This window comes from Nicotiana sylvestris, chromosome 4 (genome assembly GCF_000393655.2).
Source record: "Nicotiana sylvestris chromosome 4, ASM39365v2, whole genome shotgun sequence".
Lineage (NCBI taxonomy): Eukaryota > Viridiplantae > Streptophyta > Magnoliopsida > Solanales > Solanaceae > Nicotiana > Nicotiana sylvestris.
This window is the reverse complement of record NC_091060.1, coordinates 4,148,505-4,167,171: the sequence shown is the minus strand read 5'-3', so window position 1 is coordinate 4,167,171 and position 18,667 is coordinate 4,148,505. Positions and strand designations below refer to the sequence as shown.

The 18,667-nt window shown below is 33.9% G+C and overlaps 1 protein-coding gene across 4 annotated transcripts; it reads right to left on the bottom strand.

The window, feature by feature from the left end:
* Window positions 1-11,983: 11,983 nt before the first annotated feature.
* Window positions 11,984-18,320, bottom strand: LOC104219197 (acyl carrier protein 2, mitochondrial-like). 4 transcript variants are annotated; one of them, XM_070171723.1, is made up of 4 exons: window positions 17,902-18,278; window positions 14,734-14,794; window positions 13,112-14,137; window positions 11,984-12,614 (listed from the first exon to the last, which is right to left on the bottom strand). In XM_070171723.1, exons 1-4 carry the CDS (start codon window positions 18,109-18,111, stop codon window positions 12,586-12,588), a joined length of 1,326 nt encoding a protein of 441 aa, XP_070027824.1. In that variant the 5' UTR covers window positions 18,112-18,278; the 3' UTR covers window positions 11,984-12,585. The 4 variants fall into 4 exon arrangements, with proteins under 4 accessions (XP_070027824.1, XP_070027825.1, XP_070027826.1 ...); XM_070171724.1 differs by having other exon boundaries at window positions 13,115-14,137; window positions 17,902-18,277; XM_070171725.1 differs by lacking the exon at window positions 14,734-14,794 and having other exon boundaries at window positions 17,902-18,034.
* Between the last annotated feature and the right edge of the window lie 347 nt (window positions 18,321-18,667).

Here is an 18,667-nt window from a genome sequence, read left to right as displayed (position 1 = left end):
CAAACTAGAAGATTAATATTTACTAAAAGACTCTTCGTATATTAGAGATGTAATTATTAAAGTACATTATTAGAGAACTCCTAGGGGTTGTTTGGTATGAAAGATAAGCAAAAATTATTTTGAGATATCCAAGGGGGAGTGTTATGATAAAAATCAAAATATGGTGGATGTCTACTCTTCCTCCATGATCTTTCTCTCAAATGGTTAATGACATATTCAATGACATATTTTCTATGTTCAATGACATATTCCATGACATATTTTCTTCACTTTTCATGCCTATATAAAGGCTTTGTAATAGATAAGAAAATACACACAATTGAAGAAGAAAATCTCTTCCTTCTCTCTATCTTTATTTCTTGTTCATGTTGTACAAAATTGCTTCTATTTATTGTTCATGTTTTACTAAATTGCTTTTATTTCTTGTTCATGTTTTACTAAATTGCTTTTATTTCTTGTTCATGTTTTACTAAATTGCTTTTATTTCATAACACGTTATCAGCACGAGTCTCTAACCAATTGTATATATATCTACAAAAAAATTTCCTACATCCGAAAAAATTAAAATTAGAGTCTATACATATCATCACATGGTTAAATGTAAAGAGAAACTACATATGGTAAGTAATGAAATGTAAGAAGGTATGATTATCTTATACTTGTCATTCCTTTAAAATCTCTTATGCACACAACTTCGTACTACACCTGTATTGCATAAGCACATATTAATATTACATCTTTTATATCACATGAATGGAATAAAATTTTCGAAGTTCTGTATGTTAAAATTATAGTAGCAGTTAATTGTTGATATGATGCATGTCATGGTAACCAAGGATATTTTATATAAATTGTCTTATGCATATTTATGTGTTAACTATCTTCAATTTGTCCTGCCGTTTTTAACATTTTCTTTTACTTGGATGAATATTTTTTTTCCTTTTGGATTTTTACACTTGCATATAGTACCAAAAAAAGGAATAAAAAATAAAATAAAATTGGTCATACTGATTAAAAGCATAAATCATCTTGAAGAAAACAAGAAATACTTCACATCTTTATCTAGGTTGATTAATTACTTCTTTGAAGTTTGGAAAACAAACCAGCTATTGAGAAAGTATACTTCATAATTTATGGTCGTATCATTTGAAAGCAAACAATGATTAGTATGACTACTAGAAGAGGTATTTTTGAGTATCCATGACCTACTTGATGTTTGCTACTGACTTACCATTTTTAAGTATTTTATATGAATGATGCACAAGCTACAACTGGTAAGTTGTTACCTATAATGTCACTTTTCAGGTAATATAAATGCTGAATTTATGTATTAGTACTATATATGTGTTGTTACCTATATGGTGTACTTTTGATAAATTTATTCACTAATTGCTTGGTTGAATTGACTGAAGGAAAGTCATGGCGTTAAATCAAATCCAATAGGTAGGGTATACCCCGAAAACAACAATATTTTTTAGAGAGACTCAATAAATATTATGACAATAATTTTATGATCCTTTTAAACTCTAATAGATTTAGAAGAAATATTCTGACTACAAACAATTGTACTTCATATGGATGCTACAAATAATTAATAAAGCTTTACGCTGATTTGAGATTTGTACACTTATTTAAGAAATCAAATTTGATTTGCTAAGTTGCAAATTAGTTGTGTATAACTTTCTTGGCATGTGATTGAAATTAAGGCTTGAGAATGAATCTCAATATTATTTAGTCTATTATGCCATTAATTGAGGATAAGACATCGAGATCAAGTCCTGATGCTCTATAATGATAAGAGTTGGGTTTGAGTCCTAATTTATTATGGCCTAACATGTCTTTATATTGGTAAGACATTGGGTTTGGGTCACAATGTACCATATTGATGATATAATGATGACTAAAGAAAAATAATATATTTTTCATGAAAAAGCATAAAAATTGTCCCTCTTGATTTGCTCCATTCTTGAAGTGAATGTGATAACAGTGCATAATAAGTTTCAATGAAGACAAGTAGTTGAACAATGAACGTGGGCGTTCCAAATATCAAAATAATAATAATCGTCACTATGATTATAAAAGGAGAACAATAAGGGTTCTCAAAATAGTCCTTCAAAATGTGAAGGCAATGCTTACCATCAAATTGGTATTGAAAATAATAAAGCACATCGCTGATTATGATCTATTCCTTGAAGAGAATGTGATTTGTGATAAACATTGAGAATGCAAACTCATTCCTAAAGTTGAATGTGACAATATATGATAAAAGCAATGAATAAAGACATGCAATTCATGATTATATGAATACCGCTCAACTCATCTCTAAGGGAGGTTTGAGTAAAATAAGGAGAATAAATATTATTGTATGGTTACATGAATATGGCATTGGTCGTGTACATGTGATATGCCAAATATTATTTGTCATGCCTTATAAAAGTTATTAAAGACAAAATTAAAGTAAGAATGATTTTGCTTATGATGATTTTGACCATGACAATTTATTATGATATAATTTTATTCGTGAAGGAGACATTTACCATATGAATGGTATGATAAAAGATCTTGTAGTACAAAAGTTGGTAAGAACTCCGGAAAAACTAATTTGTTACTACCCGGATGAATAAACTTATTCATGCCATTGATATTGTAAAGTCTCAAAAGAAACTTTTTGAGTTTCAAATATATAAGTCAAAGTGATTGGCATATTGAGACTATAAATGAAAGGAAGATTGAATATCTTCATATTTCTATAATCATACCGGGTAAATATGAAAGGTTACCCGATCTTCTTTCTATTTGTACTACACAAATATAAGCATGATGCTGGAATCATATGCCACAAGTAAACTAGAGATTTACTAAAATAAATATTAATTGGCATGACCGGTTGACCATATCGGTTCAATTATGATGCGAAAAATTAATTAAGAATTACATTGACACATATTGAAGAATAGAAGATTCTTCAAGAATTCTCTTGTGCTGCTTATTCTCATGATATACTAGTTAAAGGTTGGGATTGAATCCCTTGATTTCTGGAAGGAATAAAATGTGATATATATATGGGCCTAGTCACCTGCCATGTGGACCGTTTACTATTATATGATTTTAATAGATGCATCTATTTTATGGTCACATGTGCATTTGTTATCAACTTGCAGTTTGGTTTTTGCAAGATTGCTTGCTCAAATTATTAGAGCACAATTCCAGAATATAAATTATGATGATTTATCTTAATAATACTGGTTTAAATCCAAGTTGGTTTAGCAGAAATTGTATGCCTCCAATTATAGCTAAATCATTGGTTATGAGAACAAGCTCCCAAAAATGAAATTTAGTATGAGATTTATTATTTAATATACAGCAGCACTTGTACGCATCTAGCCAAGTTATAAAAATTTCTCCCTATCACAATCGGTTCAGGGTCAGGAACCAAATAATTTCTATATAGAAATATGGATGTGCTATATGATTTAATTATGCCACCAAAATGCACAAAGATGAGTTCCCAAAGATGGTTGGGAAATGTGTTGGTGATTCCAACATTAGGGGGAGAAAATGGGCAGCTGAGAAAGTGATACGTGAAATGAATTATTATGAATACATATAGATCCTCGCACAAGAAAATATAAACTTGAAGTTCAAGTGATAATTCATTTACAAATTATTGCCAGACGCATTTGCTGACCCAAAGCTAAATGTCATATTTCAGCTGCTAATGCTCCAAATAGAATAAAGTCCATGAGGGACAGAGTCTATGGCACGCATGAAGTGTAACAGACCAATCGGTTCCAAAGATAAAACTCCTTGAAGAAGGAGAGGGGCAAATATTCAAAATGGTCATAATAAGGAGGCAAGTGCCCTAGAAGAGCACCACGACATAACACTTCATAAGACCTCATGGGAGAGGCTCAGGTACCTGAAAATAATGAAATAAAGAGATCTCAATAAGTTATGTCGTTATTGGGTAATAATGGAACCGACATAAAATGATTGTCGACAATATTGTTAATATAATGTAGCGCTCAATATGATTAATATTGACGAGGATCTTGAGATCAAATCTGTCATGAAATTTGGACGGATAAAAGATTGGCCAAATAAAAAATACGCAATGAAATTGACTTCACTTGAAAAATGTGAAGTTGGACGGATAGTCCAACACCTGAAAGTATAAAGTCAATTGAGGTATAAATGTGTTATTGTGCGAAAGGTTCAAGTCGATAGACATAAAGACGACTTGTGGCACAAGAAAATTAGTAAATATCCTCACATTGAATATATGGAGACATGTTCTCTTATAGTGGATATAGTCACTTCAGGTTTTAATCTGGCAATATATGAAAAACTTGATATGCGTATAATGGATATCATTGAAAGATTTAAATTGTCTTGGAGCATATTAAGGTTTCCAAGAAATTTATTAAATAAAGCTTCAAAAATCCTTATACGGATTGAAACAATCAGGGCGCATGTGGTATAATCGCCCGAGAGAGTACTTGTTGAAAGAAGGGTATAAGAATAATTCAATTTGTCCTTGTGTCCTTATAAAAGGATATGGATTTGAATTTGTTATAATCGCCATGTATGTTGATGATTCAAATATCATTAGAACTCCCGGAGAGCTTCCTAAAGCAGTAGACTGTTTAAAGAAAGAATTTGAAATGAAAGATCTTGGAAAGACAAAATTTTGTCTTGGTCTACAAATTGAATATATGAAAGATAGAATTTTTGTCCTTCAATCAGCATACACTAAAAAGATTTTAAAGAGCTTCTATGTGGATAAAGCACATCCATTAAGTACCCCGATGGTTGTGAGATTACTCGATATAAATAAAGATCCACTCCGACCTCATGAAAATAATGAAGAGCTTCTTGGTCCTAACGTACCATATATTAATGCAATTGGTGCGCTAATATATCTTGCTAACACTACAAGGGATGACGTAACTTTTTCAGTTAATGTCTTAGCAAGATATAGCTCCGCTCAAGGAGAAATTGGAATAAAATCAAGCACATATTGCGTTATCTAAGGGGGATTACCGATGTGGGCTTATTTTATGGCAATGATTGCAATACCGATCTTGTTGGTTATATCGATGTGGATTATTTATCTGACAAACACAAGGCTTGATCTCAAACATGTTATGTGTTTACATGTGTGGCACTGTCATATCTTGGCGATCGACTAAGCAATCAATCGTGGGTACTTCTTCTAATCATGCTGAGATAATGGCTATTCATGAAGCAAGTCGAGAATGTGTATGGTTGAGGTCTACTATATATCTTATTCGAGACAAATGTGGTTTGAAGTGTGATAAACTACCCACAGTTTTGTATGAAGAAAATACAACATGCATAGCCCAATTAAAGAGATGATTCATAAAGGAGTTAGGACAAAGCACATTTCACCTAAATTATTGTTCACACATGATCTTCAAAAGAATAGTGATATTAATGTGCAACGGATCTGTTCAAGTGATAATATGGCTGATTTGTTCACCAAATATATACCGGCGTCAACCTTCAAGAAACTAGTGTACAAGATTGGGATACGAAGGCTCAACGATGTGAACTGATGATCTCATCAGGGAGAGTTAGTACGCGTTGTACTCTTTTTCCCTTACAAGGTGTTGTCCCATTGGGTTTTCCTTGCAAGGTTTTTAACGAGGCAACCAAAAGGCGTATTTCTAAATATGTGTACTCTTTTTCCTTCATTAGAATTTTTTTCATAGGGTTTTTTCCTAATAAGGTTTTAACGAGGCACATTATTTATGGACATCCAAAGGGGAGTGTTATGATAAAAATCAAAATATGGTGGATGTCTACTCTTCCTCCATGATCTTTCTCTCAAATGGTTAATGACATATTCAATGACATATTTTCTATGTTCAATGACATATTCCATGACATATTTTCTTCACTTTTCATGTCTATATAAAGGCTTTGTAATAGATAAGAAAATACACACAATTGAAGAAGAAAATCTCTTCCTTCTCTCTATCTCTATTTCTTGTTCATGTTTTACTAAATTGCTTCTATTTCTTGTTCATGTTTTACTAAATTGCTTCTATTTCTTGTTCATGTTTTACTAAATTGCTTTTATTTCATAACAAGTACCACTTTATCCTTTGTTTGATTGCTAATACTTGGATAAGGTATTCCATGATTAAAAGTACGTGATAATTTATACCCGTCAGAGGGTGAAACAGTAATTCCAGAATAAAGCAGTAAAATTAACAGTCACAAGACTATTACAACGTTTGTATCAAATAGTCAATAAAACCATGAAAACTAATCATGGCATAACCAATTTCAGTATAATTAATCCCATTATAACTTGTTTTCAGACTAAATGACCCCTTAGTGTTATATATAATCCTTAAGTACAACGTAAAAAAATATTATGAATATTAACAGAACACTATGATAATAAAAAAACTACTAAAGACGTTTCTTTGTCTAATTTCAAATTAGTGCTCCAGTGTGGTAAGTTATGTTGTTCGGACTCTCTGAAAATATTTTCGGTGCATATTAGAATCCTTCGAAATTAATATATTTTTTGAGGATCTAGCATGAATGCAACCGTATTTTAGAGAATTCGCACAACATGGATGGTAAGCACCGTACCACTAGGCAATGACCCTTTTCTTATTCTTAGAGCCCGTTTGGACATAATTCTTTTTTTTTCTTTTTTCCAAAAAAAATCATTTTTTTTCGAATTCATCGCTTGTTCATAAAATTTCCAATTTGCACTTGAAGATGCATTTTGAAAATTTTCGAAAATTTCCAAAAACTTCAAAAAGCTATTTTTTAAAATTTCCACTCAAATCACTCACAAAACTTCAAAAACAACCCAAACTGAAATTTATGTCCAAACACAACTCCAAATTTCCAATACCATTTTTACTTGTTTTTTTTTTTTTTTACCATTTTCTGAATTTTACAATTCTTATGTCCAAACGCCTATTTAGATACGTTCCAAATAGAAATCATCTACCTTAATTTACGTGATGGTGTTTCATTTGATAAATTGTCTTGAAAGAAAAATCAAAATTTTAGAACTTGCAGCTTTAAATATGTCATGATAGACTATAAAAGCATATCACTAAAGATAAAATAAAATTATTTTTAGATTTAAAATTTTACATCTTCTTAAAACAGACAAATAAGAAAACAATATTACATAAAATGGAACAAAAAAAGTATTACTCCCTCTATTTTAATTTACGTGAACCTATTTTCTTTTTAATCTGTGCAAAAATATGACTTTTTCCATTTTTTGAAAATAACTTACCTTTATACAATGATTTATATCACGACAAAATATACGTATCTCGTTTAACACCACAAATTCAATATTTTTTTTTAATTTCGTACCCAGTCAACTAAATTAACATAAATTAGCACTACCCTAGGTAAATCTTTTAGTTGTTACAATGATAATTTGTATATTGCTGTCCCCTCACTTTCTCTTAACTCCCTTAAGTTGGACCTACTATTATAATATTTTCCCTAAACCATAGGCTTTTTTAGGTCAAATTCTTCTACTCTAGTTTATAACTACTCCCTCCATGTGTATACTTATAAAAAATACTCCCTCCGGTTCACAATCAATGATCAGTTTCCTTTTAGCACGTCCATTAAAAAAATACTAAATTCTATACAAAAATACCTAGTATGATTAAACTATCCTTATTAAATATTGGTCACATAGTCGAGAGTCTCCTGGAAACAGCCTCTCTACCCTTCAGGGTAGGGGTAAGGTCTGCGTACATATTACCCTCCCCAGACCCCATTTGTGGGATTATACTGGGTCGTTGTTGTTGTTGTTGTTGATAGCTATAGTGAGGAGTGAGCAAACCTTTTAAGGATATGCACATAAGGGTAAAAGAGTAAAAACAAATTAAATTTTTTCTTGATTACCTAACTGGACACTTATTTTGAACCAAAATGAAAAAGTAAACTGGTCACTTATTGTGAACCGGAAAGAGTAATAATTTGACAGGTCATTTATTTTTTGTTGATTATCATTAATTTAGGTATTCGATACCTACTGCCTAATCTGACATGAGTAGTTAAAAGAGTTAAATTTAAGAACTAGTTGAGATAAAGTTATATAGAAGTATTGACATAATTACAATAATATGTTTGAATTGATGCTTTATGGAATCTCTATACGCCCGACTTTCTTTCGACTTAAGAAGATTGCGGTAAGAATGAGAATCACTTTGAAACTTTAGGGGAATGGCGTTTTAGGGCAGCACAGAGGCGGACCTACAGTCATGCTTGAGGGGTCATGTAAACCCGTTAACAAAATTATACTTGCAGCAATGGTCCGCTTCTAAAAATAAGCCATGCTCCTTGTCACACAACGCGGGTTCGAAACCCGCCTGCTACAATTTTTTTGATGGTGCCTCCGTTATTCTCAAATCCTGGATCCGCCTCTGGGGCAACCAGGTGATGGTTCAAGTTTGTAGTAGGTGTAGGCAGGGGCGTACGCAGGAGTTTTTGTAAGCGGTGTCACTATTTTAATAGTGGCGGACCCAAACTTTTATACAAGAGGGCTCAAACGTATACTGAAGTCTTTAAAAATAATCGACCGTAAAAGAGACATTGAGTTAAAAATAAACATGGTTTACCTGGTACTCTTTATTTTGGTTCTAACAAAACCTTAAAGAAAATTTGCCTCTCTATATATATATAACAACTGATCTATTTACCTTTACAATTTGACAAGTTATTAAACTTCAGAAAATTTTACAAATTTTACTGTAACAATAAGTTTGATCTATATTTATAATATTAGACTTTTTTATTAATTTTAATTTAACTTGCACTAACTGTTACAAAAAAATAAAATAAAAAAGAGCTAAGCTAAATTAATAATTTCATATAGTAAGTTCCATAACTATGGAAAGAGATTAAACTAATATGGGTCCGCCCCTGCATTTTAGACATGAACAAATAAAAAAAAATATTGTAATAATATCATATTTAAAAACAATCAGGAAAAAGATATAACACAAGCAACATCCCCTCCTATTCAAAAAATGTATTTGCTAGTCAAGTAGTACAAAAGTATTAAAACATCGAGGTTGCACAAGTTCGAACTCACGGCCCTGCACAGAAATCTTTAGGTTTTAACCAAATAAGCTAGACGCCTCTTTGTGACAAGTGGTGTCACTTATTATATTTTACTGTTTTTCTTGTTTTTTCATTTCAATTATATATAAATAATTAGTAAAGATTTTCGACGAAGCGGTGTCACGTAATACTTCAGCTAAGGTAAATCCGCCCTTGGGTGTAGGAGCTGGACGGGTGCGGTAGCGAAGCTCAAGTGGTAATGCAAGTGCACGGTGAGCGTAGTAGCTCTCTCGCGCATGCTCTTTATACAAGCAAGTAAAGAGCGAGTGAGAGTCTTAATAAACGTCACCCCACCCCACCCCACATAGTTATTTTTTTAATTTTCAACCCGCCCCGCCCCCACCTCGCCCCACTTAATTTTTTTTCTTTTTTCTTTAATTTTTTTCTAAAAACAAACTAGTTTGACATTTTATTATTTTATAAAATCAAGAGTTTAATAGAATCACGTAAACATAAAATTGAGAGAGTATTACGATGGACTTTCAAAATAAATGGGTTACTATCATTTCCTATTACTTATACGATATCTTGACCTATGTAATATCATTTTAGTGAGACTTATGCAAATTAGTTAATTATAAAATCAAAGTAGTATTCGTGCTAGTGAAGAAAAATGTGAAATTGTAGTTGAAATGATTATTTTGTTTCAAAAAAGATAAAATTCAAAGTTGCCCCGCATTAAACCCGCAATCTGCAACCCGCCCCGCTTTAAAATTTTTAAAAATTGTTTTAACCCATTCCGCCCGTCCCGTTCAGCACCCGCCCTGCCCCATTGCCATCCCTAACTGAAAGTAAGTTTTCCGGATTGATATATCGTATGACATAAAAAAAATATCCTAATTCATCTCGAATGTCTATATAACAACAACCCAGTATAATCCCACTTAGTGGGGTCTGGGAAGGGTAGTGTGTACGCAGACCTTACCCCTACCCTAGGGTAGAGAGGCTGTTTCCAAATAGAAACCCGGCATCCTTCCCTCCAAGAACTTCCCACCTTGCTCTTGGAGAGACTCGAACTCACAACCTCTCGGTTGAAACATCAGAGCTCGAAAGTCTATGGGGATGGGAAATTAGACTTTTATTACAGTAACAAAAACCAAATTTAAACGTCAACTATCACATTTTTCTCAACCTTTTCCTTCAAAAATTGAACCAAAATCAAATTTTCATAATTTTGGTCGTGCGTATGTGTGGTTGTCACGTACTGAGATTGTTTCTAGAAAAGACATGTTAACCTTCATTACCAGTTTGACCTCTGGCAGATTCAATAAAAATCAAAGAAAATATTGGCTAAAAATTTGGACTACGTAAAGAAAAAGGAAAAAATAAAATAAAATTGAACTGGAGGTCACGTGCAGAGAGCGTGCGAGCAAGTAAGAACCCATGTTCTTTTAGATGGGCCCACAAGCACGTTAGCCACGTGGCAGAAGGGAAGTGGAGCCCACGAGAAAGAGGAATCCAACGTGGTGATGCCAGCTTGGCAATTTCCAGAGATCAGACCCTAGGACAGAGGTCACATGACTTTGTTTAGGGATTTGAGCCTCAATTTTTTTTTCTTTTTTTTTTTTTAAAAAAAAACAGTACGTAGCTTGATTCAGACGAAAGTTTTCCATTTAAAATACTTTATTTAGTTGTTAAGATCTTGTCAAGAGACATGATTGTATATAATTATTTTAGTGTCGGTTTGAAAATCACATTGTCATTATACAATCTAGTAATTATACAATATATAACTACAAAGTCACGTTATTTGTTTTGACATAATTATAATTTAATTATCTGTATCATGTTTGATTGCAACAACAACAACAACGATCCAGTATAATCCCACAAGTAGGGTCTGTGGAGGGTAATATGTACGCAGACCTTACCCCTACCCCAAAGGGTAGAGAGGCTGTTTTGAGGAGACTCTCGGCTCAAAAAAAGCAACAGGAGCCGATATATTAGTACCATAAAAATGCATAATAAAATAACAGCAATATAAGAAATATGAAATACAGAATACGAAATCATGTTTGATTGCAAAAATATACTAATTATTATCAACTTACGTGAAGATAATATGAAACTTAAGATTTGTTTATCTATTTTAAATTAAAAAAAGAAGAAGATAAATATGATTTTAAAAAGGACTTTTCTATAATAAAACATTTATAGTACTAATTAATAGAAAATAAAACTATTTATGTAAAAAAAAAAAAAAATACCAACACTATTATCAATCTATCTGCAATAAAAACTCGTTATTATGAACCTAATAATTTTTTAAAATTATCATAATAATCAACCAGGAAACAACCTCTCCACCTGTATTAGGTAGAGATAAGGTCTGCGTACAAACTATCCTCCCCAAACCTCACCTGCTGGGATCAAACTGGGTTTGTTGTTGTTGTTGTAATCAACACAAAATTCTTCCGATAAAATAATTATTTCAATAAAGATGAAAAGGGAAGGAAAATAACAATACAGCAAGTCATTGAGTTCATTATTATCACCAATACACCAAACTACAAAGTATTACTAGTGTACTGCGATTGCAGCAATAAGACAAACGATTTGAAAAGGAAGAAAAGATGTAATGAGTAATTCAGTTACAACTACTATTAGCTGCAATTAAGCAAGAATGTGGTCTCAGGTTTAAACAGAAATTTGACAAAATAACAGAAATCTTTCTTTTTAAAAGATAAATATTTGGAAAAGGAGAAATATAATTACTACCGGTTCTCACCTCCCCGAATGTAATGATTCCTCTCAATTACACCCAATTCTACGCTAGTAATTACTTGCCAAGCAAACAAGTCAAACTGTATAACTACATCCAATTATCCAAATCCAATTAGGCCTGATTAGCAAACATGTTCAGTATCTAGTCAACTGATTCACTCAAGAACGACAAAACGCAACCAATTGATCATAGTTCTGGGCAATAAATAAACTGTAAACATGTTTGGCTTGGCAACAATGAGAAATAAAGGGATTAAAACTTCATTTTAACCCCATGCAACCATGCAGCTAGGTTTATTTTCATCAGCAATAATCTTTCTAACAGCATAGACCTCGAATCAAATAGAGATTAAACTGTTGTCTGAGACATTATAACAAATCTAGCCGATAATGGTAGTTCTCATCCTCTGGAATGACCACAATCCTTAAAAGAGCGTAGAGCAGTAAGCGTACGTATTAACCATATACCAAAAGTGAGTCGATGAAAAGCAGCCCATACTTGAACTGTGAAGAGAAAGTTATAAACGGAAATGGACAGGACACTCATCAAGCTACAGTATGTTCCTTTATTTTGCTTGAGGATGAGATGCAATGAAATCAACAGCTAAATTTATTGAGTGGATCTTGTCAGCTTCATTGTTAGGAATCTCAAACGCAAATTCTTCTTCAAGGGCCATCACGATTTCCACGGTGTCTAAACTATCTAAACCAAGATCATTTTGGAAGTGAGCTTTTGGGACAACCTGCCAAGTAAATGTAAAATGACATCTGTAAATATAATAGTAACAGTACTACTTCATGAAACTAACAAAGAATGAAATGCAGAAAAAAACCTCAAAGATCACAAGTAAACATAAACTACTACTACAACAACAACAACAACAACAGCAACAACAACGACCCAGTATAATCCCACAAGTGGGGTCTGGGGAGGGTAATATGTGCGCAGACCTTACCCCTACCCCGAGGGACAGAGAGGCTGTTTCAAGGAGACCCTCGGCTCAAGAAAGCAACAAGAGATGATATATTAGTACCATCAATAGACTCGTAATAAAATAACAGCAATATCAGAAATACGAAATAGATGGATGGTATAATAATAACCAGCAGCTAAAGCCCTGCATCAGTAGATGACCAGTAGCATCCTAAGACTAACTCCTAACTGGCTAGTCTCACTCTAGTGCGCTGTAGAAATATTCATGTTAACCATTACTCTAAGTACGTCTGAAGGAAGACCCACCACCTGACTGATGACTGAACTGAGCTGGTGCTAATGACTCCTTAGAGGGATCCCTTCCACCTCCGCTGGATGTACCATGACACCTGCACGTTGTACGGGCTTTCTTGTTAAGCTCTTTTTCTTCTCTCTTTAGTTGTCTGTCTTTCTCTAAGTGCTTGGCAAATCCCACAACAGAGGAGAAGGCTTCCATCCCTACTGCTGCAGCTGATGTCGTATCCTTAATGTGGTAAGCTAAACCGCCCACAAACCTGCGAATCTTTGCTTTTTCAGTCTTAACCATGTGAGGAGCATGCTTAGCTAACCTTATGAATTCCATGTAGTACTCTTGCACACTTTTATTCCCTTGCTTGAGTTGTTCGAACTCTGTAGCCTTAGCTTCCCTATCCTCTTCTGGGATAAAGTTAGCCATGAAGGCCTCTTCAAATTCTTCCCAAGTAGGCGGACCATCATCTTCATCTCTTTCCTTTTCCCACATCTCAAACCAAGCGCCGGCCACATCTCTAAGCTGGTAAGCAGCTAGCTCTACAGCTTCATCATCAAATGCTTTCATCACTCGGAAGGCTTTCTTGACACCCTCCAGCCACAACATCGGATCTTCATCAACTATAGAACCATGGAACACTGGAGGACTCAACTTCAAAAATTCATTCACTCTTGAAGACTCAGAATTGCTCTGTCTATTTGATTGAGGTGGAATCTCATCTCTTCTCTCGTTCTGGTTGGCCATAGAGGCTTTAAACATCTCCATAGCACTGTTGACAGCATTAAACATCTGACCCACCTCGAGAGATATAGTTGCCTGAGCCGGGGCTGCTGTTGGGGGCAGTACTGGATCCTGAGGTACTGGATCATCATGCTCCACCCCTTCTTCTTGTTCAACCCGGGGTACTTGGACTCCCTTTGCGGATTTTCCCCTCCTTTTCTGAGTCGAAGCCTTCTTAGTTCTACCTTGAGCCACAATAGTAGCGATGGTTTCTTGAGAAGCATCCTGAGTGTCGGTGTCAGAGTTACGAGTACGAGCCATTCCTGCGAGTTTTGGAGAAATGAATAAATTAGATAATTTCTTAGAGGTAGACTCTATTGCACGGTCTAAAGTATGAAAAAAAGAGACTTTTCCTAAATACTTGTAGCCTCATGTTTATAAGTATGGCGCGCTTCATACACATAAACAAGACTCTACTAATACGGCTTCATAGACCCCTAGGACTCCATAAACCTGAGGCTCTGATACCAAGTTTGTCACGACCCATTTTTTGAACAAGCCGAGACCGGCACTCGATCACTAAACATGATCGAGCGAACCATCTCTGCTTATCAACCCTATTATAACTCCAAACTTTATATGCAACAAAGCAATACTCTAAACAAATACTTTTGGATTAATTCAAATATTTAAATAAATCAACTCCAAAGCTTTATTCGTAGTAACTACTGAATTACTGCTAAGTTATTATAAAATAACATCTGAATCTCAACCCAATGACTATGTCTATGAAGCCTCTACTGATAAATTGACGCACTGCTCAGGACATGAGATTTCCTGGCCAGTTCTTTAAATAAACAAAGAAATAGCTAAATGAAAATGACTCTAAGAATACTCCACGAACAAAAGCAGAGCTCACCAATATCACTGGAAAGGAAGGAAGTCCTAACTCGTAGCTTGCTCGCTTGCAAATCCGGTTTCTACGTTGTACCGCAGACCAACGTAGGTTCCCAAAAGAGAACGTCAGTACCATCCACTGTACTCAGTGAGTCTCAACAACAGGGGGAGAAACTTTAATAACATATACATTACGAGCAAAGGTTCTAAATGCATGTAAAACATAAAGCTTATAAGAATAATTCTAAAATAATTGCATAATAGCAATTTATGAATATTCTAAAAGAAATTCTTTTCTTTTTCTTTCTTTAAAAAAATACTTCACTTTATACTTTGGGAGTTCCGACTATCCTGACTTAATTTTGTCTCAGTCACCGTGTGATCGGCACGAGTTCAATCCCAACCTGATCGAATAGGCCCAATCCACGAGGTGTCACTCGCTTCATGGTTCTCAGCGCTCATGTATCATACCTTAGCATGGTTAAGTAAATTCTCAGCAACGAGACCCTCGGCTCGTATGCTCCCTACTTTGGCACAAGTAGTTTCAGGAAGTCAACGCCTTGGTCAGGACCCTCGGCCTGGACGATGACCCCTTCTCAGAATAAAGGATACTCCCCAAAAATCTTTTCTTTCTAAAACTTCTTCTTGTGACTTTTCAAGTCTAAATCTTTTCTTTATAGAACATTATGTACATGCTCATATTGGTGTCCTTAAATGTAAAGCATGGCATAAGAATGAAATAAACATATAAAAATATTTCTAAAAATTCTTTCTTCTTCATAATTTTCAACATGAAAATAACATATAAGAATAACACAAAAATCTGAAAATTTAAGCACATATAGCATAATATATCATCTAAACTTTTGCTAGAACAATTCTAAATTAATGGGTACTCACTCGCTCTAATTAAATAAAGATAAACTCTTTTAAGCAATTCGTCAAACACCTTGTATGCGTGCTTTTGTGAGTTAAACCACTTTAGTAAAGGGTTATATCAATTCACCTCAAAACTTCTCGAGCCAATACATAGCCCCAGTCAAATTGACACCAGTCAACCAATCGATACTACAACAACCAATATATTTTAATCAATTTTAAAGTACTACACCTAAATATTAAATTTATTGTTGATATAGAGGAAGAAGGGAATTAGCTATTCAATTCTTACATATTACTACTTTAGGATAATTGAAAATAGGGAATTTTATATACCTGAATTCAAGAATTAGTGATTTGTAAAGAACCCTAGAATCTTTCCGTGTTATCTGCGTGAAATATTTCCTGGGTTTGCTGCCTCTGTTGCGTTACTCTCTGTTCTAGTCTATAGGATTTTTTTCCTGCTTTCGTTATTCTCTGTTCTAGAGTGAACAAAAGACTTTTATATGCAAAGAAACCCCTTTTTGGTCCCAACAGCCCTTTATGGGCTTTTAGGTTCACGTTTTCCCTTCTTTTTAAAAAAAAATTATTTTCCTTTTTTTTTTGGTTTTAACTTAACTAGTATTACTTATACTGTTATACATAACATACTTTTAATATTTAATAATAACAAAATTATTAATATTCTCCTAATTGTACATCCAACTACTTAATTGTATATATTTTTTTTTCACTGTGGGCAAGAAGAAATAAATAATAATAATTTAATTTTATAATTAGCGTGTCTCGAAACTTTTATAAATTTGAGGAGTGTTACACTTTCCTTTCTTCAATGACCTCGAATGACTTGTTGCTATGGAATGAGTTTTACTCTCTAATTGTTGTATTTATTTGCTAGAACTAGAGTATAGGATTGGTAACACTTTACGATATTGTACCGTAGACTTACACTATAACTTAATTACGCATAATAGATATAAGGATGAACTGCAAGTTACGTCTCCGTGATATTTAGCAACTAGTGGATTAGCTCCCTACCTCATAGCTCGTATCTCTCTGTCATTCCAAATGACGGAGAGATAGCTCTTTACAACACTAGTCCGTAGAAACTACAAGGGAACAATCTGCATCTTTATCACTATCCAAAAGTACCACCTAACATTGTAAGCATGAGTAAACTAGCGCCTTTGGACCACAAACGGGTAACAAACCAATTTCTTGCCATAGATGGGCAATACGCAAGTTTCTAAACCACGACGAGGTGATTATCATTATTCGTTAAATAAAATCTGTGGTAGTTGTTTTTTTTTTAAGAAAAGAGATACACTCTGGCATTTTTTAATTTATTGAAACTTTTGCTGTGTTTTGTCTTATCTCCCAGTCAGCTATCAATTACCAGTTCCCTCGGGCTGAATCAATCTTAAAGCCGATTAATAAATGGATATGAGCATCCACTAAGTACTAGATTTATGTAAATCAACATATGTTTTTATCAAATTCCCTATTACTTGCAGTACCTATTTTTATCTTCTCAACTCTAAAATAAAAAATCTATCACCATATTCTCTAGCTAAAAGATATAAGCCCACTATCCTCGAGAAAAAAATACCACACAGTATAAATCTAAAGGACCAGCAGCCTTACAATAAATTAACGCCCAGTGGCGGATTTAAATGGAGGGAAGGGGATTCAATTCCTGGTAAAATTATACTGCACAAATAGGGAAAAACTAATGGATAAATATATTTATTTTTTTATAACCGTAGCGTCCGGACTAGCTTATGCACATCTCAACTAATTCCACGAGAAACCTGCACCTTCCCCGCAACACATATCAAGTGACTATGTCCACCAAGGCCTGGACAGATGGGAAAAGCTGACCTAGTGTTTTGAATCTGCTGAAATTTGAACTAGAGACCATGGTTTTCAACCCACTTCAGCGGCCACTAGATCACACCCTTGAGTGCGATATTTTTGGATATATATAAACCGTTCAAACCAGTTGATATAATGAAAAAGTCTAGTGAAATGGCAAAATGGGTTCAAAAAATGCTTTAAGTCACAGGTTCAAGTTCAAATGACAGGCGTGACATTCTAGTATTTTTTTTGAATCCCCTTATATAAATTCCTGACTCGACTACTATTACCGCCCATGGATAACGTTAAAAACACAAAATAGAAGTGTAATTCCCATGCCTAAATTAGCAGGAACCTAAATAAAACCCTAATTTCACTTCAAGTCATTTCCTGAATAACAAATTATAACTGTGTGTGTATATATATATATAATGAGAAATGTTAGAAAATTTACCTTGGAGGGATCAACTTTTTGGCAGTTTTTGACGACATTGATAACGCGATCTCTGACTTCATCCTTATCGAGAAATGAGCCTCTTACTTCGTCAGAGAACTGACGCCTGAAAAGCTGACTGAATGAACCTCCGATTAGCCTAGGGTTTCGAAGTTGTGCCGGGCGAGCTTCCACTCTCAGGTACTTCAACAGTGCGATTCTAGCCGCCATTGAGAATTGAGAATGATGAGAAAGAGAGAGGAGAAGGCCACAGATTATGGAGAGAGATGAATAGCCACCTGAGAGAACTTTAGGGGATCTACAAATCGGATATCAAGTACGGTTAAATGGGACTAATAAAGCGTATTGAATTACTGCGATTTAAAAGTCGCAGACAGAGATGCGATTTACAAGCCTTTTCAATTCACATTTTGGACTTCTTTATTAATTCCATATAAATATCGTTTTCAAATCTTACTCTACATTTATAATGCTTCGATAGAGAATGACTTGTCAAAAAAATGAATTTCTACGATATAAATAATGCGATATAATATGATAGTACATATTTATTCAAGATTCAACTGATAAATTATTATTTGTTATAAATAGAATTCTATTTAAGGTGAATGACTATATTTTAGAGAGATTTTTCCCTATAAATAGAGGGGTCCTATTATATTGTAATTCATCCCAAAATTCAATAAGAATTTCCTCTCTCTCTTTCTCTGCAATATTGTTCTTCTTTTATTATTTTATAACACGTTATCAGCACGAGACTCTACCG

What these genes read in the sequence shown, in the direction of transcription:
- LOC104219197 (XM_070171723.1), bottom strand. Translation starts at nt 18,111, where the DNA reads ATGGCGGCTAGAATCGCACTGTTGAAGTACCTGAGAGTGGAAGCTCGC. An exon ending in CTTCCTTTCCAGTGATATTG is followed by an intron (nt 14,138 to 14,733) that starts GTGAGCTCTGCT and finishes CAAAACTCGCAG; the next exon opens with GAATGGCTCGTACTCGTAAC. An exon ending in GTTCAGTCATCAGTCAGGTG is followed by an intron (nt 12,615 to 13,111) that starts GTGGGTCTTCCT and finishes TTTACTTGGCAG; the next exon opens with GTTGTCCCAAAAGCTCACTT.